This window comes from Sciurus carolinensis, chromosome 2 (assembly GCF_902686445.1).
Source record: "Sciurus carolinensis chromosome 2, mSciCar1.2, whole genome shotgun sequence".
In the NCBI taxonomy this organism is placed as follows: Eukaryota; Metazoa; Chordata; class Mammalia; order Rodentia; family Sciuridae; genus Sciurus; species Sciurus carolinensis.
Window position 1 is genome coordinate 93,982,177 of NC_062214.1, and position 27,036 is coordinate 94,009,212.

The 27,036-nt window shown below is 35.1% G+C and overlaps 1 protein-coding gene across 6 annotated transcripts in view; it reads left to right on the forward strand.

Annotated features, from left to right (window-relative positions):
- Positions 1-27,036, forward strand: part of Ice2 (interactor of little elongation complex ELL subunit 2) — a 52,655-nt gene that overhangs the window by 22,955 nt on the left and 2,664 nt on the right. For all 6 annotated transcript variants that reach the window (XM_047542379.1, XM_047542378.1, XM_047542380.1 and 3 more), the window contains 4 exons: positions 3,584-3,713; positions 13,088-13,172; positions 14,401-14,451; positions 17,616-17,874. In XM_047542379.1, the coding sequence (XP_047398335.1) occupies positions 3,584-3,713; positions 13,088-13,172; positions 14,401-14,451; positions 17,616-17,874 (525 nt within the window). The remainder of the gene's footprint in view (positions 1-3,583; positions 3,714-13,087; positions 13,173-14,400; positions 14,452-17,615; positions 17,875-27,036) is intronic.

The following is a 27,036-nucleotide window of genomic DNA, read 5'->3' on the forward strand; positions in this document are numbered from 1 at the left end:
TTCAAGGTTTTATTTCTATAATTCTTACTTTCTATCTCTTTTATTTATTTTGGGATTAACCTCACTTCTTTTACTTCCTACCCTTTTAACATATACCACTTTTTTTGTTTTGTTTTGTTTTGTTTTGGTAATAGGGATTATTACCAAATGTTTGAACCCAGGGACAGTTTACCACTGAGCCACATCCTCAGCCCTTTTTTATATTTTATTTTAGAGGCAGCATCTTGCTGAGTTGCTTAGGTCCTTGCTCAGTTGCTGAGGCTGGCTTTGAACTCTCCATAATCCTGCCTCAGCCTCCCAAGCTGCTGGAATTGCAGGCGTGCACCACCCTGCCTGGCTATAACTTTGTATTTCTCTTTTAGCCTATAGCACTTAGAAATTGTGGATGGCTAGTATCTTAAATAAGAATAGCTTAGGGAAATTTTGGATACTAATTTAGTTCTTAAACAATATAACTTGGTAAGAACCTTATCATTCACTGGACTCAAGTGAAATTGATAAATGTCAAGACATAACCTTATAGTAGATTCATTCTTCATCAAGGTATGTCAAAACAATTGAGCTCCAAAGAATATCTGGATAGAAATCTCATATTTCTGATTGTGTCACACCCAGAGAAAATTTTTAAAAATTTCAATTAATGCTTATTTTATATGTAATGTTTAGTACACATGGTTTAAATCCCATAGTAGAATGTATGCTCCTTAGAATCATGTCCCATTCATCTTTGTTTTTTTTTTTTCAAATGTTTTATGCCATAGGAACTCAATAAATATATTCTGAATAAATAAGAAAAATTGAGGAGTTGGGAGACCAGGAACATAGTTAGGGAAGAGAACTTCAAGAGGGTTGAAGCATTAGTGTGATTTTTTTTTTTTTTTTTTTTTTTTGATATTGGGGATTCACTGAGTCATATCCCCAGCCCTTTTAATTTTTTTCTTTTGAGACAGGGTCTCACTAAATTGCTGAGACTGGCTTGGAACTTGTAATCCTCCTGACTCAGCCTCCTGAGTCACTGGGATTATAGGCCTGCACAGCTGTTCCCAGCAAAAAAATACTTTCAGTGCTACTATTTAAGTAGGTAAGGATACATCCTCATTAATATTCCTATCTAAAAACCAGCTTCAAGCTTTAAAATACTTAGAAGTCTCTTTAACCTTTGCTGTTCAAGAACCTTATCTTGCCAGGTGTAGTGGGGCGCACCTGTAATCCCAGCTACTCAGGGGGCTGGGGCAGGAGGATCACAAATTCAAGGCCCCCGTGAACAATTTAGCAAAACCCTATTTCAGAAAAGCTAGGTATGTAGCTCATGCTTATTAGCATGTTCACTGCCCTGAGTTCCATCCCTATTACCACCTAAAAAATAAAAAGAAACTAACTCACCCCTCTTTTGTTTTCCCCTGACACTTTAGTTCTGTTAACATGGTTGAGATTTTAATTCCCAGTATCATTTACACTTTCTCATCAAAACTCTGCTTAATAAGAGCCGCATTTTAGAGAACCTAAAACAGCAGCCAGTTTCAAGTGATGAAATGAAGTGGCTAATTTGGATCGTAAGATAAAACTGAAATTCTGAGTTCTATTCATAATTATGAAATCCAGACTGAGTAACTTTAGATAATTTGATATTATCTGTTATTGACTGTTACAGTTAACCGCATATCCTAAGTGCTATATTCAAAAATCATTAAAAGTTTTAGATTCAGTAATTTAAAATATGTAGGCATTGTAGAGCCAGAATAAGGATTTTTATTTGTTTATTTATTTGTTTATTTTGGCACTGGGGACTGAACCCAGGGGTACTTAACCACTGAGCTACATCCCCTGCCCTTTTTATTTTTTATTTGAGACATTGTCTCGCTAAGTTGCTTAGGGCTTCACTAAGTTGCTAATGCTAGTCTGGATTTGTAATCCTCCTGCCTTAGTCTCCTGAGTCACTGGATTATAGGCTTGTCCCATCATGCCCAGCAGAATCTGGGGTCTTGAAGGTGCTAAATGATGTTGGGGAAAATAGAAGGCAATTAATAGTATTGATGAAAAACTACTAGCTATGAAATATCTATTTAAAAATATATGTAAAGATTTAGGAGGTTTATATGAAAAACAGGAAGACAGAACCAAGAAAAGCTTTCACCTGGGGAGAATAGACTAGGAGTCACCTATCACATGGAAAGGGAAGTAGTGAATTTAGTTTTTATAGTATAGGAATCTTGATTTTAAATTTTCATTTAGGAAAGATACAGCTATTCAGGCCTTCCTTTCCCATGGCTTCCTGGAGATGGCAGTAGAATACATATAGAAATTAGAATTGCATTTAGGATATAGTTAATGTGAAACTTAAGTGCCACCCCAGATTCTACATTTTTAAATGATCACCAAGTTATTTGTGTGCATATTGACATTTAGGAATCACTACTTTAAAGTTTTACAAAATTCAGAGGTGATCATATAAACCATTCTGTTTTACATGTTGATAAAAAAACATTTTTAACTCTATTTAAATTGTTCTTATTACCACCATTATGCTAAATCCATCAAGTTAGTCACCTCATGAAAACCTAGAATTCAGCAACATTGATGAAATATTTTCAATCTGTCTGTAAGTGCAGTATCTTAGGATAATTTCAAAAGTGCAATTTAGCCATATCACTCTGAGTAAGTTCCTTAAATCATGTGTTTCTTTTTCTGCAGCTGGCAGTAGAGTTCTGCTAAGAGGAGAGTTGGGGACTGGGGTTGTAGCTCAGTGGTAAAGTGCTTGCTTAGCACGCTGGAAGGTCTGGGTTCAATCCCCGGCAACACAAAAGAAAAAAAGAAGTAGAATTTTATTTGACAAATGTGAGGACAGTGAATAAGACTAATGTTTTATTATTTCACAAATATATATTTTTTACATATTCTTTAGTGTTTATAGCCATTTTTTTGTGCATTGTTATAGTCATTTTACTTTATTTGTTTAGAGTACTGACCAGTAAACTCTATATGGATAATCTATCAGATAGTGTCTAGAATAAAGTCTTTTGTATTAATGAAGATAAATGACATCCACAGTTGTTAATGTGGTGATTAATGCTCATGCATTTATAGGATAAAAAAAAGCTGCTCAGAGTAATTTAGCCTGAGACTATGTAACTAATGCTTAAAAGGGCAAAAAACAAACAAACAAAAAAACTTATAATTTTTATCCTCTTGAGAATTATTAGTAAATAGTACAGTCATTGCTTCCCAGTATCTAGCTTTGAACCTTTGGACAATTATGTATGATAGGCTCTGTTACAAGGATTCTGTCAATCACATTCCCTAATCGAAATAAAATATATATGTATGCAGAGAGGTATACTGATTTATATTGGGGATGGGGTGGTGGTGAATAATCTCCCCTACTCATCCATCATTTCTTGCCTGAATCAATCAAGGGTTCTTCTGTCCATCAGGTGCAAATAAGTTCATCTTTCTGTCTGAATCCTATCCTGTATGAAAGGATAAATAAGATTACCTGAAAGCCTTTGAAAGCTGCAAAGCTATGTAGGCAAATATATTTGTTATTAACAGAAAATTAATGGAGCTTTGAAAAATTGTATTGCAGCAATTTCCAGTTTACATACTCCCAAAAGTAGAATATCAAGCTTGTTATGGAGTTGAAGCTCTAACAGAAAGTGAACTTTGTCGCTTATGGACTGAAAGTTTATTGCATTCCAACTGTTCATTTTATGTTGGTAAGTTATACAAGAGTCTTCTTTTTAATTCTCTTATAGATACATATATTTAAATTCAATTGTAAAACTTCCATCCTGTACTTTTTTGTTTTTATTTTTCTAATTGTGTTAACATTCCTCTTAAACCCCCATTCCTACTCTAGATTTAACCTGCAAAGTGAAATTAGTGATATTAAATGTTTCATTTTTCCCTCTTATTCCATATCAGTCTAGCTATACATGAGTGTCAAAATAGTCTTTTGTTTTTAAATTCTTATTTAATAGATAATTGACTAAAAATATAGATGTGTTTTCTGACAAGTTTTTTTTTAAAGTACTATTTAATTGGTTTACTATTTAATTGATTTATACATATGTTTTGAAATTTTCTTATAATGACATTGTCTTAAAAATCTCACGTTAATGAAATGACTTTTTACTTTTTGGTTTTAGTGTTTTACGGGGGAAGAAGTTAGGCAGGGGTTTGATTGACTGTGTTCATGTACAGTTAACGTACCTCATGTGATAGATTATTTGCTGACCATTATTCATATTATTCTCTTCCGTTGGAATGCCTAATCCCATACATCTCTGTTCATTCCATATATCTCAGTCTCTCCTAATCATCCCAGGTTGCCCCTCCATGTAGTCTTTTCCTTTTTCCCATCACTCATTGTACTCATTGCATTTCACCTCTCTGTCTTGTTACTTTCTACTTTTTGTTCTGTCTTACACTTGTCTCTTTTTCTTTTACTTATCTCTTTTACTTTATAATAAGTAGTTTGAGGTTAGTATGATGAAACTTTGTGTTTACATAGTGGGTAGCATAATGCCTTGTATGTAATAAGTGCTGAGTATTTTTCTTGCCTAGTCCAGGAAAAGTTATTAACTTGGGATTTTCCCCATATTTTGGTTAATCAATATTTTGTTTTCATATTTTATCAAAGTACTAATGAGATAATTGGTGCACTCCGCACAACCCAAAAAGGAAGTAGCTAAATGCACTTCTTGGTGTTTACTACCCCTCCACCTCCTCTTTTATACACACTGCTGGAAGTTTGTTACAGTACTTTTTATCAGTAACCGGAATCTTTAATGTTTCTCCAGAGACTTCACATTAATAGGCTTTTTGTCAGCTACTTGATAGCAATTGCAGCCACATCAACTTTAGGAAAGGACCCAGCAAAAATTTATCAGTGAACTGAACTTTTTAAACTATTGACAGATGATAGAGATTCATATTTTTTAGTTGTAGGTAGACATAACTATTTTTTTTTTTTAATGTGGTCCTGAGAATTGAACCCAGTGCCTCACATGTGTTAGGAAAGCACTCTACCACTGAGCCACAACCTCAGCCCCAAGAGATGCATTTTTTAATGTGGAGTTTAACAGCTAAAACTACCATCATCGTGTGGATTACTTCACCTGAAGTATTCTTAAAAAGTTCTAGGTAATCATTGCCACATGTTCTGGTTTTCCTCAGTGAATCTCATCCAGATAGAGCCATTCATTTTAATGTGATGGGGTAATGTGTTTGGTTTCTGTGACAACTATTTGATTAAAAAAAAGAAAGAGTTGTATACGGTTGTGGGTTTTTGGCTTGTTTTGCATTTTGATATGAATACATTTGTTTATTGTTTTGGTACTGAGGATCAAACCCAGGACCTTCTATATTCTTGTGGTAGGCACATGCTCTACCACTGAGCTATACCTCATGTGGAAGTATATTTTAAAGCACTTGAGATTTGAGGATTTGTTTTATTTTGTTTTGTTTGATGTTATAGAACTTTTTAGGAAACATTTCAAGCAAAACACTTGAAGGGCTTGTCAAAATGGAACTTTCTGATACCAACCATAAGTGCCTGACTTAATAGGTCTGAATTAGGACAGAGGGCTTTTCATTTCTAACATGTTCTCAGATAAGCTGATGCTACTAGTCTAGGGATCACACTTTGAGAACCACTTCTATAGCTCATAGATTCTTTTTTAGGAAGCCTAAGTACACTTGTTTTTGTTTGTTTGTTTGCTTTACTATAAACATGTTCCCTTCTTTCCCTAGATTATACTACTTTTTTTTTCCCTACTTGCCCCTTAAAAACATTGATTTACTTTTTTTTAATGTGTATGGTAACTGAAAGGTACTTTACCACTCAGCTATAACCCCAGCCCTTTTTATTTTTTGAGACAAGAGTCTCACTAAATTGCAGAATCTGGTCTCAAACTTGGAATCCTTCTGCCTTAGCCTCCTTGGATTATGAACATGAACCACCATGCCTAGCTAAGATTTATTCTTTTAAGAAAATATCCAAAGTAGTCTTGCCACAACTTCTGTATCCACCCTCCAATCCTATAATATTTTTCGATTCTGTATAATTGGCAGATAAGCAGTCCTCACAGGGCACAATTCTTCGAAGTATAAATATCAGTTATTACAATATATTAACAGTGAGTAATTGCATATAATCTTCATTGCTGGCTCTAATTACTACATAGATAATAGATGCATATCATAATCACTGGCCTTTTATGCCACTTTCATGATCTGTCTGTGATTGATCACTATGCACCTATTATTGAGTTCATGTTCAGAAAATGAAGTGTACAGTTGTCTTCAGTGATAAATCCATGTAATATTTTGTAAAAATGGAAAATCAAAAGAGGAAATTGGCCAATAAAGATTAAAATAAAGAAACAAAAATTAATATTGTTGGAAATGAAATTTGAATCATACTTACCTGGAGTTACAGAAAAAAGAACTGACAGTACAAGTGTTGACATTCCCTCTCCTCAGGAAACTCTAGATTTTCTGCCAGAGGAACTTAGTATAAGGCTACTCTGTTGACATAAATGAGGAAAATTGTTGTGACATAAAAGATGAAGAAGTGACAACAGCATAAGATTCTATATTAAAGGAACTCCTGGAGATACTTCATGACATTGAAAACTCAAAGGATATAGTGTTGAAAGCTGATCCTAACTTAGAAAAGATAATGACATTTCACCGAGGCAAAGAAAAATTCTTTTTTTCTATCATGGGTTATATAAGAAGGCAAAAAAATTATTCAAAATATTCTTGATAAGGTCTTTATTAATAAATAATTTTATTCTCTGAGTTTTTTATGAGACAGGAGGTACTAGGGATTTGGCCGAGAGATACTTTACCACTGAGCCATATCCCCAGCCCTTTTTTTTGAGACAGGGTCTCACTTATGGTTGGTGCATAGGGTCTCGCTAAGTTGCTCAGGCTAGCTTTGAGCTTACAATCCTCCCGTTTTAGTCTCCCCTCACTGGGATTACAAGCATGTTACACCATGCCAGTCTGGTTTTTTAAATAAACTAGATACATATTTTGCTATTTTTTCATTTCCCTATGTACTTACAATTCATGGAGAATTTGTTTTGACAAAACATTCAAAGGTGGTAGAATAATCATAGTTTTTCATATTGATTATTAAACTTGCTTGCATGGTTTTAGCCAGTATGATCATTTTTATGGTCGTGCCCTGCAAGCAAAGCAAGGACTACTTACGTGTATGTAGGTATACATGTGTGAATGCATGTATGTAAAGCCTTTGTACTATATAAAGCAGTGCCTTCCAACTTGGCACATCTGAAAAACATTTGTACAATATACTGTGATTTACAGAGGAGATGGCTTGTGACTGGAGAGCATTGGCTAGAAAGCTTTTACCCTCCCAGTCCCTGCTTAACTGCCCCAAGGACTAAGGAAATAAGTATCTCAGGCATACATTTAATTCATTTGAAGCTCACAGGTTAGGAAACTCCAAGGTTGATAATTGTAATCTTTTTCTTTTTTTTTTTTTTAACATCTATTCAAACAATCTTTTGGAAGATTTAATGGAAGAAAAGATTTCATATATAACATTAACAAAAATATATTAATATGTTTGTCCATAAAAATGTGAGATGTATTAAAAATAAAAATTAAAATACCATGGAAGCCAAAAAAATAACCTTTCTACAAATAGAAGGACCATATTATTTTGTAAATTAATTTGTAAATTTAACAAAAATCTCAAAACATAAGTTTTAAAGCTATATCACCTGATGCTAAATTTAGTGAAAAAAATAAACATATAAGTGGGACCAGCACTAAAACACATTAAGACTTTTTTAAAAGCCTAAATAATTTAAGAGTATCATACTGGTCTATTAGCAAAACAGAATGCCCAGATGTAAGTACACTCAGATACATATAAAAATTGAATGTATAAAGAGAACATTATCCCATATCACTGTGAAAAAGAAGTAGTCAATAAATATTATAGGAATAAGTAAAGTAATACCCTGCCTTACCTCATATACCATGATAAATTCCATAAGTACCAAAGATATTTTTTAAATAACACAACTATTAAATAATAAGAAGAAAACTTGAAAATTTTTTCCTTACAAATCTGGAGTTAGCAAGAACTATCTAACCTTTCATGACTCAAAATCCCCAAGTCATACATTATTTCACTGGTACTTTTTGTTACATAAAAATCATGTTTTTATGGAAAGAAGCATCAAAAACAAACTTAAAAAAGACAACTAAGGGAGATATTTACAGCTCATATTACAAAGAGTTATTCTTCCTAACATGCAAAATCATAACCCTTTCAAAACAAAAAGGAAATAAAATTTGCTATCAATAAACAACAAGATAGTTAACTTCACTCATTAAAAAAGAAATGTAAATTAAAACTGTGGTTGAAAGACCGTTTTCTTTCTCTCCATTGGCAAAAATCCAAAGTTAGCTGACGTACTCTATTGATAGGACTCTGGAAGGGAATGCATTTTCTCACGCATTCTGACAGCGGTGTGTTAAAGTCACCCAGAATTATTGTGTTGTGGTCTATATGATTCCTGGAATTGAGAAGGATTTGTTTGATATACATGGATGCACCATTGTTTGGTGCATAAATATTTATGATCGTTATATCTTCCTGATTTATGGTTTCCTTAAGCAGTATGAAATGTCCTTCTTTATCCCTTCTGACTAACTTTGGCTTGAAGTCCACTTTATGTGATATAAGGATGGAAAACTGCCGCTTTTTTACTGAGTCCGTGTTTGTGGTATGTTTTTTCTCATCCTTTCACCTTCAGTCTGTGGATGTCATTTTCTATGAGATGAGTCTCTTGAAGGCAGCATATTGTTGGGTCTTGCTTTTTAATCCAATCTGCCAGTCTGTCTTTTGATTGAGGAGTTTAGGCTGTTAACATTCAGGATTATTATTGAGATAATGATTTGTATTCCCAGTCATTTTGGTTTATTTTTGGTTTTTAACTTGACTTGGTTTCTCCATTGATTGGCTTTACCTTTAGGGTAGTTCCTCCCTTTGCTGACCTTCATTGTTGTTTTTTATTTCCTCCTCATTGAATATTTTGCTGAGAATGTCCTGTAGTGCAGGCTTCCTATTTGTAAATTCTTTTAACTTTTGTTTCTCATGGAAGGATTTTATTTTGTCTTCAAACCTGAAGGTTAGTTTTGTTGGGTATAAAATTCTTGGTTGGCAACCATTTCTTTCAGAACTTGAAATATGTTGTTCCAGGCTCTTCTAGCTTTTTGGTTTTGGACTGAGAAATCTGGTGATATTTGTATTGGTTTCCCCCATATGTAATCTGATGCTTTTCTCTCACGGCCTTCACAATCCTATCTTTATTTTGTATGTTAGTCATTTTCATTATAATGTGCCTTGGTGTGGATCTGTTGTAATTTTGTGCATTGGTGTTCTGTAATTCTCTTGTAGTTGATTTTTCATTACATTCTTCAGGTTTAGGAAATTTCCTGATATTATTTCATTGAATAGGTTGTTCATTCCCTTGGTTTGTATCTCTGTGCCTTCCTCAATCCCAATAATTCTTTTTTTTTTGGGTGCTGGGGATCGAACCCAGGGTCTTGTGCTTACAAGGCAAGCACTCTACCAACTGAGCTATCTCCCCAGCCCCTCCAATAATTCTTAAATTTGGTCTTTTCATGATATCCCATAGTTCTTGCAGGTTTTGTTCATGGTTTTTTACCATCTTCTCTGGTCAACTTTATTTTCAAAATTAAATATTTTATCTTCATTGTTGGAAGTTCTGTCTTTCAAGTGATCTAGTCTGTTGGTGATGCTTTCCATTGAGTTTTTTATTTGGTTTATTGTTTCCTTCATTTCATCTGCTTCCTGCAGTTGCTCTTTTAACTGTTTATTGGAGTGATCATTCATTGCCTGCATTTACTATCTTATTTCATTCTTTGCTTCATGAATCATTTTAATTAAGTATATTAATTAAGTATATTCTGAACTCCTTTTCTGACATTTCTTCTACCATGCTGTCATTGGATTCTATTAATATAAAATCTTGGTTTGTTTGGAATACTTTCTTCCATTGTTTTTTTTCATGTTGTTCACGTTATCTTCCCTTCCAGCTATGCAGATCCTGGAGTATTGCAATTTCCCCCTAATAGGCTTATAGTGACCCTGCAGGTTTCCAAAACCTGTTCTGACAATGAGCTTCCAGTCTCCAGGAGGTGTCTTAGAATGGGATTGGCCCCACCTAAAGATGGCAACTTCCACTTCCAGGATAATACAAGATGGTTGCATTGGCTTCCAAATGTGTTGGCAAATGGGAAGTTGCTGCATGGGGCATTGGTGGCGAGTCCTTGTGGGGTGCGGTCATTCAGGCTGGGGGCGTCCTGGAGGTGGAGCATGGTCAGTCAGGCTGGGGGTCCTGCAGGTCCTGGCTTTTGTCCCAAAATGGTGGCAACCACATTTAACCAAACCTGCGGGTACTGGACTTGCAGGCAGTAGCAGGCAGCTGGTGATCAGCTGGAGGTCTGTGGTCTGTGGGTGGTCTGCAGGCTCCTGGCTGATGATTGGCAGGTGGACCTCAGGCGGTGGGGTGATTGGTAGGTGAAAGGAAGGTGATGGGCAGGCAAGAGGCAGGCAGACAGGCAAATGGCAAATGATAGATGGCAGGCAGTGAGAGATCTGCACTCAAAAAGTAGATTGATATACTGGCAGACTGCAGGTGATTGAGGTGGACAAATGGGGTAAACAGCAGGGGATTGATGAGCAGCAAAGACTGCCTCACAGAGAAAGATTTTCCTCTGCTTGAAACCTGAATTACCAAGCGACAAGGAAGGCATCCTCCCTCTTGAAGGCAGTCCAACATCTTGGCTCTCTCAGTAGTTGTAATCTCAAGGAGGTAAGCCCTCTTAGCACTTAGGATGATTGTCTGAATTGATAGACCATATTTGATGTATACTATAATATGTACTTTTTCATTGAGTTTCTTTAAAAGGGTAAGAACTGTTAGTCTCTTCAAAGGCTTATTTTGTAAGCATCTAAAAATATAATGTTACCAGGTGTGGTGGCACACATCTGTAATCCCAACAATTCAGGAGTCTGAGGCAGGAGGATTGTAAATTTGAGGCCAGCCTTAGCAACTTAGGCTCTAAGCAACTTAGCAAGACCTTATCTCAAAAAAAATGTAAAGGGCTAGGATTGTAGCTCACTGGTTTAGTGCCCTTGGGTTCAATCCCCAGTACCAAAAAATAAAATAGCACATAACATCCTTTTTCTATGGTTTTTAAACCATTAAATGCACAACTTTGTTATTAGAAATGTCACTGTATAATTTTTTGCAAATATATACATATACTTATGAAAATAGACCTAAAGGATTGAGATCACAGTATGTTCTTGGGCCACAATGCAATTAAGCCATCAACAGCAGTGAAACAATTTTTAAATTCTCAAATATTTGGAAATTAAATAGGTATATTGATAACTGTGTCATAGAAAAATATTTGCAAAAAAATGTATATTCTGCAACTGTTGGGCCTAGTATTCTCTGTATATTCACTTGGTTAATTCTGTTTTTCTCAAGTCTTCTATATACCCTCTTTTTTTTTTTAATCAATATATTTTATTAGTCACTTAAGGTATGTTGAAATCTCCCTAAATTGTGAATATTTATTTTTCATGTTATCTTAGCATTTTTTTTTTTTTTTTTTTTTTTTTTTTTGCAGTGCTAGGAAATTGAACCCAGGGCCTTCTACAAACTAAGCTGTATTCTAATTAAATTCTTTGAGTATAAAGCAAATGAAATTAAAGTGGGATAGATATGAAAATTATATGTATTTTATTGTTCCTATGATTGATATCAACATGCCTGGTAATTTGTTTTGACAATCCAATATTATGAGTTAATAAAAGTAAATCAAAAAACAGTATTATTTTAAAACAGTATCATTTTTAGTCATGGTGAGTGTTACTTTTATGCTCCCTGATTTTTTAATCATGACAGATGGTTAAATCATGACTTGATTGATATTCATGACTTGATTTGACTCAGGGCTGTTTTGTATCACTCTTGGTATATCATAAAGCTTCAATGTTGTGTCTCAACCTGTTTGTTAAAACATACACATGACTTTTTAAAATAGAAGTGTTATTTTGAACATGTACTGTTTTGGTTTTTGGAATTTTAGATTCATATCATGCTTGTAAGTAAGTAAGACTTTTGAGTTGGCATGATGGTGTTTGTTTGTAATCCTAGGTGCTCAGTAGACTAAAGCAGGAGGATCGTAAGTTAGCAATCAGCCTCAGCAAATTAGTTAGACCCTATCTCAAAATAAAATTAAAGGGATTGGGGATATATGGTGGTAGCATATATAGACCCTGGGTTTAATCCCCAGGAAAAAAGAAAAAGAAAAAAGATTGAGCAGACTGTTTAAACCACAAAAAATCTCATGGTGTGCTTTAGTTAAATAATAAGCCATATTGTTTATGATCTAATTGTCATCATAAGAACCACATGTATAAAGATATATAGAGCATAACCAATCAGCAAATTTTTAAGTGCTTATTTTAATAATAGGTATATATTTCCCTGAAACACTCAATAAAAATGAAACTTTAATGGAAATTAGAAAAACTAATATTTGAAGTTATTCTTTTAAAAAAATTTTTTTTGTTATAGATGGGCACAATACCTTTATATTATTTATTTGTTTATGTGGTGCTAAGGATTGAACCCAGGGCCTCACACATGCTAGGCAAGCACTTTACCACTGAGCCACAACCCCAACCCTGAGCAGTTATTCTTAAATTGTAGGCTTAGGAATTAGTTTGTGTTTGTGGACATTTGTGAACTTTTCTACACTCAGCAAATATTTTAAAATGAATATGAACTTTTTTTATAATTTGAATTTTTGTCATTTTAAAATATAACTTTGCTTGATAGACCTACTAAAACATGTATTTCTCCTTTTAGAATGTAAAATTTTTTATAATTATCAAAATTTTGTAAAATACATCTTGAAGGAGAGTAGGTAACTTGTTGGTTTTTTTTGTTTTTTAAATACCTCATTTCCTTTTTTTAAGTTTGATATTTTATTTTAGGGCATATTGATGCATTTACCTCAAGGCTTTTCCTGCTAGAAGAAATTACCTCAGAAGAATTAAAAGAAAAACTTTCAGCACTCAAGTAAGAAAGTTTACTTTGTGATATAATTGAAGAAACTTGTTAATATGATAACAAATTTTATTTTACCTTTAGATATTGGTTAAGCTTAAATATTTTATTTTCAAGATTTCTAATCATTTTATACACTGAGGTTTTCCTAACCCAACTTGTGAACCATCCATAGTAGGCATCTCCATCTCCATCTCCAAATTAAATCTAATGTCAATAGAACCAGTCTTTCCACTTAAAGCAAAGGAGGCTGGAGCTATAGAGTGGCCACCATCTTAAAGTACATGGGAAACAAACATGTTCACAGGAAAGGGAGTTATAGATTCTCAACTCTCAGGTTTATGGACACTTATTTGGACATCACAGTTTCTAAAAGTTTGCCCATCCTACCAAACTTTTTGTATACCAAAACTAAATGAATTTATTGTACTCAGAACTCTTAAGTGCTTAAATACAAAGGAAAATAACTTATGAATATTATCTCATTTGTATCTCACAACTTCCTATGAAAGGCTGGTTGTAGTATCTTTGCCATTTTATATATGAGAACTGAGACTTATAGGTCCTTGCCCCCAGAGCCCATTACTAAGCTGATGTCAAACATTCTTGGTCTTAACTGATATGTTTAATTCACCATTTAGAATGGGAAATTGTCTTAACTTACATTAACTGCATAGTTCCAACTCTGAGACTTGATGTTTTTTAAAGGTCCCAGATTCAAACTTGAATTCTATGCCTACACTTAACTATATCCACTTTTGTTCATATGAATTGCTTCTCTTGGGTGGTAATTTTTCTTTACATATGTGAATAGAAAAACTGTTCTATACCCTATTCTCTGCCTTCCTCACTTCTCTCGGTGAAAATCATTTTTTAAAAAGAGAAATAATATAGGAATAAGGATCTAGAGAAGATACTAAAGAAGAACTTAGAATAACGTATTTCATTTCCCTTTAGTTATCCCATCCACAATCAGTAGCTTCTCTGTAATTGCATACTTAAAGTACCCATCAAATATTTGGAAACTAATTTACCACCATGTCTAAAAGACATACAGAAGTGACAAAAATAAAAGTTTATCATTTTTCCCTCTAAAAGTTAAACAGTTTGGTATTATTTTATATTGTCTCATCTGCTGTTTTCCTATGTTATTGAGGGTATTTCTTTTCCTGAGAAGCTGTAATTATTAAGAATTAAGTGTTTTTGGTTTAATTTTATATACATTTCTTCTGTTTAATAGGGTTTCAAGTTTATTTAACATTCTCCAACACATTCTAAAGAAATTAAGTAGGTAAGTATTTTTTGGACATTTTGCACTGATATGTCTGATTTTCTTATGCAACTATTCTTAGAAACTTTGAAAATATGTTATTAGCAATCAGTGGGAAAAAACTAGAAATGCAAGAATTATTTTGTTTAAGTCGAAATTGTAAAAATATAAATGAAAAGATAATATGATAGTATCTGGTTATAATGAACTTGCAAATATATTTTCTACAAGGCTATGTTATTAGTTTCCTATTGCCCTTATAACAAGTTGCCACTACTAAAAGTGACTTAAAGTAATATGAAATGAGAATTCTGTTTATGGTTCTGAAGGCCCAAAATCCAGAATCAATTTCACTAGCTAAAGTCAAGGCATCAGCAGGGCTGATTTCTTCTGGAGCTGTAAGGCAAGAACTAGAACTGTAGAACTGTTCCTTTTTTTTTTTTTTTTGGAGACAGTGTCTCGCCAGACTGCCCAGGCTAGCCTTGAACTTGGGATCCTCCTGTCTCAACCTCCCAAGTTGCTGAAATAACAGGTGTACACCACCATGCCTTCCTTGTCCTTTATAGTTTCTAGTACCCACTGTATTCCTTGACTTGCAGCCCCTTCCTCCATCTTCAGAGTTCATCACTCAGATGTCTGCATCCAGGTGACACTGCATTCTCCCTAATAATAGTATTTTCCTCTGCTTACTTCCCACAAGGGCCCTGTAATTACATTGGCCCTACCCAATGAATCTAGTATAATCTCCTCATCTCAGAATCCTTATCATATTTGCAGAGCCATTAAAGTGAATGTATTTATAGGTCTGGAGTTCAGGATGTGAATATCATGGGTGACCATTATTTAGACAACCAAAGTTTTCATTAAGGATAAAGAAGCCACAGAGAGGTAGTAACCAACAGTTATTTATTAAGTGTATGGCAAATTAAGAATATGAATTTCCATATCATTTATCCAGCTATTATATGAATTTTTACATACCTTCTGTTATACCCTTATGAAAAGATAAACTAGACAACAATTCAGAAGTCTGAACTCAAAGTCAAAATTTCCAAGTTCAAGTTCTAATTCTCCACTTAAACTATACAACCAGATGTGAGTTTCCTTATTTGTAAAATGATAGTGTCAGGTACAGAAAGTACCTAAGTACTTCTTAGTTCTGAGATTCTTTGACAACATTTGTATTTGTAAGCAGGCACAGTATTTATACATGAAACTTGCCAGATGCTTTTGAATTTTTATTATAAATATCTTATTTCATTTGTTACTAATTTTCTTATTTATTTGAGTATGGTGCTGGGAAATGAAAACCAGAACCTCACACATGCTACACACATGCTACCATTAAGCTACATCCCCAGACTTATATTAGTTTTCTGTTTTAGCTGTACAAAATCAGTCTTGTAAAACAACACAAATTTAATATTTTGCAGTTTTGTAGATCTTAAGAACTAATGGGTCTCACTGGGTTCAAATCATAGTATCCACTTGGCTGCATTTGTTTCTAGGTAGGATCTCCCTATGACTCTTCAGCTTCCTTCCACATTTAAAAACTGATTACATTGGGCCCACTTGGATAATGCAGGAAAAACATTGCTCTAGAGCAGGGCAGGATGGCACAAATTGGGAGGTTGAGGCAGGAGGATCACTTGAACCTAGGAGTTCAAGATCAACTTGGGCAACATAGCAAGACCCATGTCACAAAATATGTATACATTTTTCAGTAAACTAAAATATTCTTCATTATTTGTGATTTTAGTGATTTCCATTGGTAAAAACTTAGTCTTTGAAATGTTATTTATTCCTGCTTCCATATCAATTATTATTCATTTCCTTATGTGAAAGTGATAAAAGAAAAAAGATTCTAAAGGATAAGAATAATTCTTGGTACTGCCTTCATCAACATCTATTACTTTTTAGTTTAAAAAGTGAATGAGAATGCATGACTGTAACCCCCCTGTCTCAAAATAAAAAAGGACTGTGGATGGAACTCAGGGGTTAAGTACCCCTGGATTAAATCCCCTGTACAAAAAAAAAAAAAAAAAAACAGTCAATGAAAATGTAACTTACAGGTTTGTAGGCAGATCTATATAACTAAAGTATGATTAATCTCTCTTTTTAATAATGTGAGAAAGAACTGTTCTCCTTTGATCCAGAGGAGTGTAATCCCAAGAAAGCACAGTATATTAATCATATCCTGTTAGCTCTTTATGATGGCACATTGAATCGCTTAAAGCTTTCTAAGAAGGAAAGAAAAATGTTAAGGGTATGGCCTGTGGAATTTGACTGCCTGGGTTTATATATAAACCCTACTCTACTCACAACTTTGGGCAAATTGCTTAACATCTCTAATTTGTTTATTTATCACCAAAATGAAGTTAATAATTAATATTATGCCTTGAAGATTTGTTGCAGAGGATTTAATTAGAAAATGGATATGAAGCAGTATATTAGTTAGTTGGCTTATGATAAAAATTCAGTACCTATTAGCTGCTATTTGTATTATTATCCTCATAATAATACTTCATATTATATCTTGGTTGTTCCACCAATTGTTTATGCTACTTCATTTTAAAGTACCAGCTGTCATAAACATGTAACATTAACTTTCTTTCATGTTTTTTTGTCATTTTTATAATTTAAAATAATTTTAATTTTATTGTGATAAGATCATTTAACATGAGGTCTACCCTCTTAAAATTTGGGTGCAGTTCAGTATTAACATTAACTCGTATCTCTGCTTCTATTACTATTTATTACTCTATACCTCTACCTGTTAACTTCTATTTTATTACTAGAAACAAAGTAGATGGGATGTTGAATGAATGAAAATGTTGAAAGACAGATGTTTTTTAGTAAGCATCTGTTCTCCATAGATTAGAAAAATAGGCAGACTTTTTCTATTAGACAATTGAAATTTTACAAATTGCCTGATACTTAGTGAAAAGAAAATAATCAGATAGTCTGAACTTTAGAATAAAAATTAAAATTAGTTGCCTAAAAGGCATGAAAATAGTTTAAAAGACTTTTAAAATTTGAAGTCTATTTTTATTGGTCATAAAAGCATTTTCAGAGGTGGTGTATTCCTATAATTGTGTTCAGTTTTATTAATAGATCATGGTTAATAAAGTGCTGTTGAAATTGACCCAGTGAGCTAGTAAATTGAACTTCAGTCATATATTTAGTTTGCAGGAGGGTTCCTACTTGTTGTCTCATGCAGCAGAAGATTCTTCGCTCCTGATCTACAAGACCTCTGATGGAAAAGTTACTAGGACAGCATATAATTTACATAAAACACATTGTGACCTTCCTGGTATACCTTCCAGTCTCTCCGTTCCTTGGGTCCCGTTAGATCCCAGTCTCCTGTTACCATATCATATTCATCACGGACGGATACCTTGTACTTTTCCACCCAAATCACTGGGTCCTACAACACAGCAAAAGGTAAGATCTTTTTGAAATTAAATGTTCTATTAGGTTGCTTATTATTAATGTTTCACTGACTGTACTTCAACGTGAGCTCTGCATTTCCATTTTAATCACAGTGCCATTCTACAACCAATATCCATCAAAAAGGTAAAGTTGTATGCTGTACCATTTCCAGTCTTTTTGTCAGTGGAACTTTCTATTTTTATAAGGTTTTTAAATCAACTAAAGAAAATTCTACTAGCTTGCTCTGTGGGTGCATGGGCAAGGCATCTGCATAGTTAAGTCCCAATGTTCCTATAAAATCAAAGTTGTATTTGCAGTTTTTAGTTATGTATACTCCATTCAATTTTATTAAGTATTTGAGGCAATTTGCAAAAGAATACATACAATAAAATTATGATATAATTAAAATTGATTACTAGGATATGGGAAATTAAAAATTAGTAGTTAATGGAGTGCCTTGTTATAAATGCAGGTACAGTATTAATGGCTAAATTGTATTTTGCTATGTATAACACAGTATTTATTAAATTACATTTAATGTTACTCTTTATAAAATCCCTACTAGAAATGACACTTGAATAATTATTTATCTAAACCCCACAAAGCTATAGCTAGAAATACTCTTCACCATGTCAGTCACTCTATATAATGTAAGAAATTCCAATTTAAGTTTAGTTGTAGGAAAAATTTTGCTATCTCAATGGTCAGGAGACAAAACCCAGTGTATTTTCCTTCCTGATAGCAAAAAAATAATTTGAGTCAAAATTACTGAGTTTTATAACCTTTTCAATATGTTTACCCAGAGAATTTATCACTTGTATATCCTTTGAATGTTCTGTTCTTTTTTCTTCTTTTTTTTTTTTTTTTGGTGCTGAGGATCGAACCCAGGACCTTGTGCTTACAAGGCAAGCACTCTACCGACTGAGCTATCTCCCCAGCCCCTGTTCTTTTTTTCTTTCTATATTGTAGTAAAATAATCTGTAAATGTCTTCAAATCCTTTTGAGAAATAACTAGAATGCAAATAATGATGACTTTTCAAAAACAATTTACAGTGAATAGGATTGTTTATGTTTTTCAGTTCTTTACCCTAATGTTACTTTTTGGAAGCATATGTTTGTTTGTTTGTTTCTTTGTGCTGGGGATTGAACCCAGGGCCTTCTACATGCTAAGCAGGCACTCAACACTGAGCTCCTTGTACATTCCTAGTTAACATTGACCAAGAAAATATAAATATAGTTAACCAGTTGAGATCAGTGAAAGAATGGAGAAAGTTAATTGTTAGCATCTTAAGTTATTTTATCTACAGTTTTGGTTGTCTATTCCTAGTTTATATACAATATAAGTAGTGGTTTTTATAACCTCCTAAGGAAATAATAATTGAAAACCATTTTTGAAATATCTACACTTTTTTCTAGAAGGCTGGTTTTCTTTTAATTTAGAAATACTGATTATAGTCTCTGAACTATAATATATAATTCTGTGTAGGGGGTTGCTTATTCCTGTTAAGTGAAAATGAATGGTTTAATACCTTGATACCAAACAACTAACTGTAAAGGGAAGGATAAATTTATTTGTGCAAGGTGTTTTTAAAAACGAACTGAGTAATATTCTTATTCTTTCCTTATTGATACAGATTAACACTAAAATAATGTTGAGTACTTATGTTTTTAAAATACTTTTATGATTTAATTTTTTTAATAATGTGGTCCAAAATGTGCTTTTGTTTTTTTATTATTTGTTCTTTTTAGTTATATGTGGCAGTAGTATATATATATATATATATTTATATATATATTTTTTTTATTGTAAACAAATGGGATACATGTTGTTTCTCTGTACATGGAGTAAAGGCATACCATTTGTGTAATCATAAATTTACATAGGGTAATGTTCTTTGATTCATTCTGTTATTTTTTCCCTCCCCCCCCACCCCTCCTACCCCTCTTTTCCCTCTATACAGTCCTTCCTTTCTCCATTCTTGTCCCCCTCCCTAACCCTACCTCTAATCCTAACACTAACCCCTCCCACCCCCCATTATGTGTCATCATCCACTTATCAGATCATTCGTCCTTTTGTTTTTTGAGATTGGCTTATCTCATTTAGCATGATATTCTCCAATTTCGCCCATTTGCCTGCAAATTCCATAATTTTATCATTCTTTATGGCTGAGTAATATTCCATTTTAATATATATACCACAGTTTTTTTATCCATTCATCAAAAGGGCATCTAGGTTGGTTCCACAATCTGGCTATGGTGAATTGAGCAGCTATGAATATTGATGTGGCTGTATCTCTGTAGTATGCTGATTTTAAGTCCTTTGGGTATAGCCTGAGGAGTGGGATAGCTGGGTCAAATGGTAGTTCCATTCCAAGTTTTCTAAGAAGCTCCACACTGCTTTCCAGAGTGGCTGCACTAATTTGCAGCCCCACCAGCAATGTATGAGTGTACCTTTTTCCCCCCATCCTCGCCAACACCTGTTGTTGCTTGTATTCTTGATAATCGCCATTCTAATTGGGATGAGATGGAATCTTAGGGTGGTTTTGATTTGCATTTCTCTTATTACTAGAGATGTTGAACATTTTTCCATATGTTTGTTGATTGCTTGTAGATCTTCTGTGAAGTGTCTGTTCATTTCCTTAGCCCATTTGTCCATTGGGTTATTTGCATTCTTGGTTTTTGAGTTCTTTGTAGATTCTGGAGATTAGTGCTCTATCTGAAATATGATTGGCAAAGATTTTCTCCCACTCTGTAGGCTCTTTCTTCGCATTGCTGATAGTTTCCTTTGCTGAGAGAAAGCTTTTTAGTTTGAATCTATCCCAGTTATTGATTCTTGCTTTTATTTCTTGTGCTATGGGAGTCCTGTTGAGGAAGTCTGGTCATAAGCCAACATGTTGAAGATCTGGACCTACTTTTTCTTCTATAAGATGCAGGGTCTCTGGTCTGATTCCGAGGTCCATAATCCATTTTGAGTTTAGTTTCGTGCATGGTGAGAGATAGGGGTTTAGTTTCATTCTGTTGCATATGGATTTCCAGTTCTCCCAGCACCATTTGTTGAAGAGGCTGTCTTTTCTCCATTGCATATTTTTGGCCCCTTTGTCTCGTATGAGAAAATTGTATTTATTTGGGTTTGTGTCTGTGTCCTCTATTCTGTACCACTGATTTACCTTTCTATTTTGGTACCAATACCATGCCGTTTTTGTTACTGTTCCTTTGTAGTATAGTTGAAGTTCTGGTATTGGGATACCCCCAGCTTCATTTTTCCTTCGAAGGATTGCTTTAGCTATTCTGGGTTTCTTATTCTTCCAGATGAATTTCATGATTGCTTGCTCTATTTATGTAAGGTACGTCACTGGGATTTTATTTGGAATTGCATTGAATCTGTATAGCACTTTTGGTAGTACGGCCATTTTGACAATATTAATTCTGCCTATCCAGAACATGGGAGATCTTTCCATCTTCTAAGGTGTTCTTTAATTTCTTTCTTTAATGTACTGTAGTTCTCATTGTAGAGGTCTTTCACCTCTTTTGTGAGATTGATTCCCAAGTATTTTATTTTATTTTTTTTGAAGCTATTGTGAATGGGGTAGTTTTCCTAATTATTCTTTCCAAAGATTCATCACTTATGTATAAAAATGCATTAGATTTATGTGCATTTGATCTTATATCCCTCTACTTTACTGAATTCACTTATGAGTTCTAAAAGTTTTCTGGTGGAATTTCCTGGTTCCTCTAAGTATATAATCATATCATCAGCAAATAGGGATAGTTTGAGTTCTTCTTTTCCTATTCGTATCCCTTTAATTTCTTTGGTCTGTCTAATTGCTCTGGCTAGAATTTTAAGGACGATATTGAATAGAAGTGGTGAAAGAGGGCATCCCTGCCTTGTTCCAGTTTTTTGGGGGAATGCTTTCAGTTTTTCACCATTTAGAATGATATGAGCCATGGGCTTAGCATAGACGGCCTTTACAATGTTAATTAATGTTCCTACTATCCCTATTTTTTCTAGTGTTTTGAGCATGAAGGGGTGCTGTATTTTATCAAATGCTTTTTCTGCATCTATTGAAATAATCATGTTATTCTTGACTTTAAGTCTATTGATATGGTGAGTTACATTTATTGATTTCCTGATGTTGAACCAACCTTGCATCCCTGGGATGAAACCCACTTGATCGTGGTGCACTGTCTTTTTAATATGTTTTTGTATGCGATTTGCTAAAATTTTGTTGAGAATTTTTGCGTTGATGTTCATTAAGGATATTGGTCTGAAATTTTCTTTCCTCGATGTGTCTCTGTCTGGTTTAGGTATCAGGTTAATATTGGTTTCATAGAATGAGTTTGGGAGGGTTCCCTCCTCTTCTATTTCATGGAATAGTTTGAGAAGTATTGGAATGAGCTCTTCTTTAAAGGTTTTGTAGAACTCGACTGAGAACCCATCTGGTCCTGGACTTTTCTTTGTTGGTAGGCTTTTGATGACTTCTTCTATTTCATTACTTGAAATTGGTCTATTTAAATTGAGTGTGTCCTCCTTGTTCAGTTTAGGCAATTCATATGTCTCTAGAAACCTGTTGATGTCTTCGAAATTTTCTATTTTGTTGGAGTATAGATTTTCAAAATATCTTCTAATTATGTTTTGTATTTCAATCGTGTCTGTTGTGATATTTCCTTGTTCGTTTGGAATTTTAGTGATTTGTGTTTTCTCTCATCTTGTCTTTGTTAGTGTGGCTAAAGGTTTATCAATTTTGTTTATTTTTTCGAAGAACCAACTATTGATTTTGTCAATTTTTTGTATTGTTTCTTTTGTTTCAGTTTCGTTGATTTCAGCTCTGAGTTTAACTATTTCCTGTCTTCTACTACTTTTGGTGTTGGTCTGTTCTTCTTTTTCTAGGGCTTTGAGCTGTAGTGTTAGGTCGTTTATTTGTTGAGTTTTTACTTCTTTTATTGAATGTGCTCCATGAAATAAATTTCCCTCTAAGTACTGCTTTCATAGTATCCCAGAGATTTTGATATGATGTTTCTTTGTTCTCATTTACCTCTAAGAATTTTTTAATTTCCTTCCTAATATCTTCTGTTATCCATTCATCATATAATAGCATATTGTTTAATTTCCAGGTGTTGGAGTAGTTTCTGTTTTTTACTCCTTCATTTATTTCTAATTTCAATCCATCATGATCTGATAGAATATAAGGTAGTGTCTCTATCTTCTTGTATTTGCTAACATTAGCTTTGTGGCATAATATATGGTCTATTTTAGAGAAGGATCCATGTGCTGCTGAGAAGAAAGTGTATTCGTTCTTGGTTGGATGGTATGTTCTATAAATGTCCGTTAAGTCTAAGTTATTGATTGTGTTATTGAGATCTATGGTTTCTTTGTTCAATTTTTGTTTGGAAGATCTGTCCAGTGGTGAGAGAGGCATGTTAAAGTCACCTAGTATTATTGTGTTATGGTCTATTTGGTTTCTAAAATTGAGAAGGATTTGTTTGACGTACATGGATGTTTGGGGCATAGATGTTTATGATTGTTATGTCTTGCTGATTTATGCTTCCCTTAAGCAGTATGAAATGTCCTTCTTTATCCCTTCTGACTAACATTGGCTTGAAGTCCACATTATCTGAAATGAGGATGGATACTCCAGCTTTTTTGCTGAGTCCATGTGCATGGTATGATTTTCCCCATCCTTTCACCTTTAGTCTATGGGTATCTCTATGAGGTGAGTCTCTTGCAGGCAACATATTGTTGGATCTTTCTTTTTAATCCAATCTGCCAGTCTATGTCTTTTGATTGGTGAGTTCAGGCCATTAATATTGGGGTTATTATTGAGATATGATTTGTATTCCCGGTCATTTGGCTCATTTTTTAAATTTTATGTATTTATTTTTGACATGACTTGGTTCCTCCTTTATTTGACAGTTCCTTTAGGATAATTTCTCCCTTTGCTGATTTGCTTCTTTGTTTTTCATCTCTTCCTCATGGAATATTTTGCTGAGAATGTTCTGTAATGTTGGCTTTCTTTTTGTAAATTCTTTTAGCTTTTGTTTATCATGGAATGATTTTATTTCATCGTCAAATTTGAAGGTAAGTTTTGCTGGGTATAAGATTCTTGGTTGGCATCCATTTTCTTTCAGGGCTTGAAAAATGTTGTTTCAGGCCCTTCTAGCTTTTAGGTTCTGGATTGAAAAATCTGCTGATATCCGTATTGGTTTCCCCCTGAATGTAATTTGGTTCTTTTCTCTCACAGCCTTTAAAATTCTGTCTTTATTTTGTATGTTAGGTATTTTCATTATAATGTGCCTTGGTGTGGGTCTGTTGTAATTTTGTATATTTGGAGTCCTATAAGCCTCTTGAACTTGATTTTCCATTTCATTCTTCAGATTTGCGAAATTTTCTGATATTATTTTATTGAATAGATTGTTCATTCCTTTGGTTTGTTTCTCTAAGCCTTCCTCAATCCCAGTAATTCTCAAATTTGGCCTTTTCATGATATCCCATAGTTCTTGGAGGTTCTATTCATGATTTCTTACCATCTTCTCTGTTTGTTCAACTTTGTTTTCATGGTTAAATATTTTGTCTTCTATATCTGAGGTTCTGTCTTCCAGGTGTTCTATCCTATTGGTTATGCTTTCTATGGAGTTCTTAATTTGGTTTATTGTTTCCTTCATTTCAAGGATTTCTGTTTGGTTTTTTTTCAATATCTCTAACTCTTTATTGAAATGATCTTTTGCTTCCTGTATTTGCTCTTTTAACTGTCGATTGGTGCTATCATTCAATGCCTGCATTTGCTCTTTCATCTCATCATTCAATGCCTGCATTTGCTCTTTCATCTCATCGTTTGCTTCCCTGATCATTTTAATTATGTACATTCTGAACTCCCTTTCTGTCATTTCTTCTGCCATGCTGTCATTGGATTTTATTGATGTAACATCTAGATTTGTTTGGGGCATTTTCTTCCCTTGTTTTCTCATATTGTTCAGGTTTCAGTGGACTGCTGAGATATTGCAGATTTCCTCTATTGACTTACAATGTCCCTGAAGATTTCTAATATATCCCCTCTTAGCCTTCATTAGCCTGAAATCTTGGAGGAAGTTGATAATGTGGTGCTCCACAAGGAAGCTGCCTCTCTAGGGGTGGTGGCCTTCAGGTGGGGTATATTCCCTTCTAGTGGGCAGAGGTGCCTTCACTTGTTGACCAGTGGTCATCCAAAGGGGAACTAGGCTGCGGGCTGAGGCAAGGCCTGTTTGAGCCTGTGTCTCTGGTTTTACTGTCCTTGTGGGAAAACCTCACCCGGCAGGGAAGACTCACCCAGTGGGGAGGTCTCGCTGGTCAGTTCTCCTCCTAGAGGTTCCCCTCAATCCACAACTACCGCTTGGGCTGGGCTGCCTTCCTCTGCAACGTTCCCAGGGGCCTGGACCTACCTCCTGGACCTGGGGGCCTTACCCTTCGCAGACTAATCTCATTAGGCTGCCTCTCCTCAGAGAAGCTGCCCGCAGTCCTGGATCCTTCGCTCCGCCCCTCAGTTTGTCTGTGTGGGCCTCTTCTACCAAGAAGCCTCCTAGGTCCTGGAACCCTGCTCTGCACCTAATCACCTGGCTATGCGGCCTCTCCTCTGAGCAGCCACCTGGAGCCCCGTACAGTTGCTCCGAGTCCCAGCGACCCACTGCATACCTCTTCCTCCAGGCAGCCACCCGGTGTTCCAGTGCGGTCGCTAGGAGTCCAAGCAACTCACTGCATACCTCCTCTTCCCGCCAACCGCCCGTAGTCCTAGTGCAGTCACTCGGGGTCCAAGTGACCTGCCCAGTTCCTCCTCCTCCTCCTCCTCCGGGCAGCCCCCCGGGTGTTCAGGAGCAGTCGCTCTGAGTCCAAGAGACCCGCCGCACACCTCCTCCAGCGACGCACCGCGCTCCTCCTCCGGGCACCCCCCCTCCCCCGTTCATAAGTGGCGTTCATAAGTGGTCGCTGTGAGTCCAAACAGCTCGCCGCGCAGCCCCTCCTCTGGGCAGCCACCCGCAGCCCCAGTGTGTTGCTCCGAGTCCAAGCGCTGTGCTGAGCCGCCTCCTCTACGATGATCCCAGTTGTCCGAGTTCACTGCTCAAGTGGGGGGAGGGGCATCTCGTTGGGCAACTACTTCACAAAGTTCCCTGCCTTCCGGGGCTACCGCCCTATCCCGGATGCCTCCCCACCGGGAGAGACTCACCCGGCTACTTTGAGTTGGTCCCGAGTCTCTCAATATCTCCTCTTGTTGAATTCTGAGTCCTAGAGCAACATGGAATACAGCCACCCTCTAGTCCGCCATCTTGAAGAGTCCAAAACGTGCTTTTGTATAACAAAAAATAATTTATTTGGAAAAGGAGAAATTTTATGGTCAGAGTTTGGTCACATAAATACATATTTTAACTATTATATGTAAATCACTGAGCCCAGTGATATATTTGTTTGTATTTTTAAGATACTTCATGTATTCAATTCAGGGACAAATATTTAGTGAGTTTATCCAGGATCAGGCTCTTATACAGCCCAGCACTACGTGCTATAGACAATGAGATAACCAAGTTTAGTTTGAGATAGGTAGGTAGGTAGGCAGATAGATAGATAGATAATAGATAGATCTATGCTTATTTATAAATCAGTAGGAAACTTTTAGATAAAATTATGATATAACAATTTAACTCTACATTTAGTGGGGATTACCCCACCTTTCTGCCTTGCTTCTAAGCAGACCATGGAAATAAGACTTTCTACTTTTTTCCTTTCCCTTCAGCTAAGCACCAATGGGGATTTTAGCCTTAGCAGCAATGGGGTAAGAGCAGAACTTTAAGGAAACTGGGAAGAAAAAATTTGTATGAAACATAAATCACCTGCATATTCTCTCCATGTAAAGACTCACATAGGAAATGTTTTTACCATTGTGATGTCCTAGACCCTAATCTACTTGAACACAGAGCTCACACCTGTGTAGTGCCTTAAGGCACTCACCCTGAAGAGACCCCAGTAGACCCTATATCTGCCTCCCTGCTACATCAAATCATAGGATATACTGAGGAGTACCTTTTGCTTCCTGTTCTACTTCCGACTTGCAGTCTTTTTGCAGCAGGTTCATATTTCATACCTTTTTCTTCTGCAACTTCTTTAACAAACATGTATTCTACACACAGGTGTGATCTTGCATTGGAAGTCCT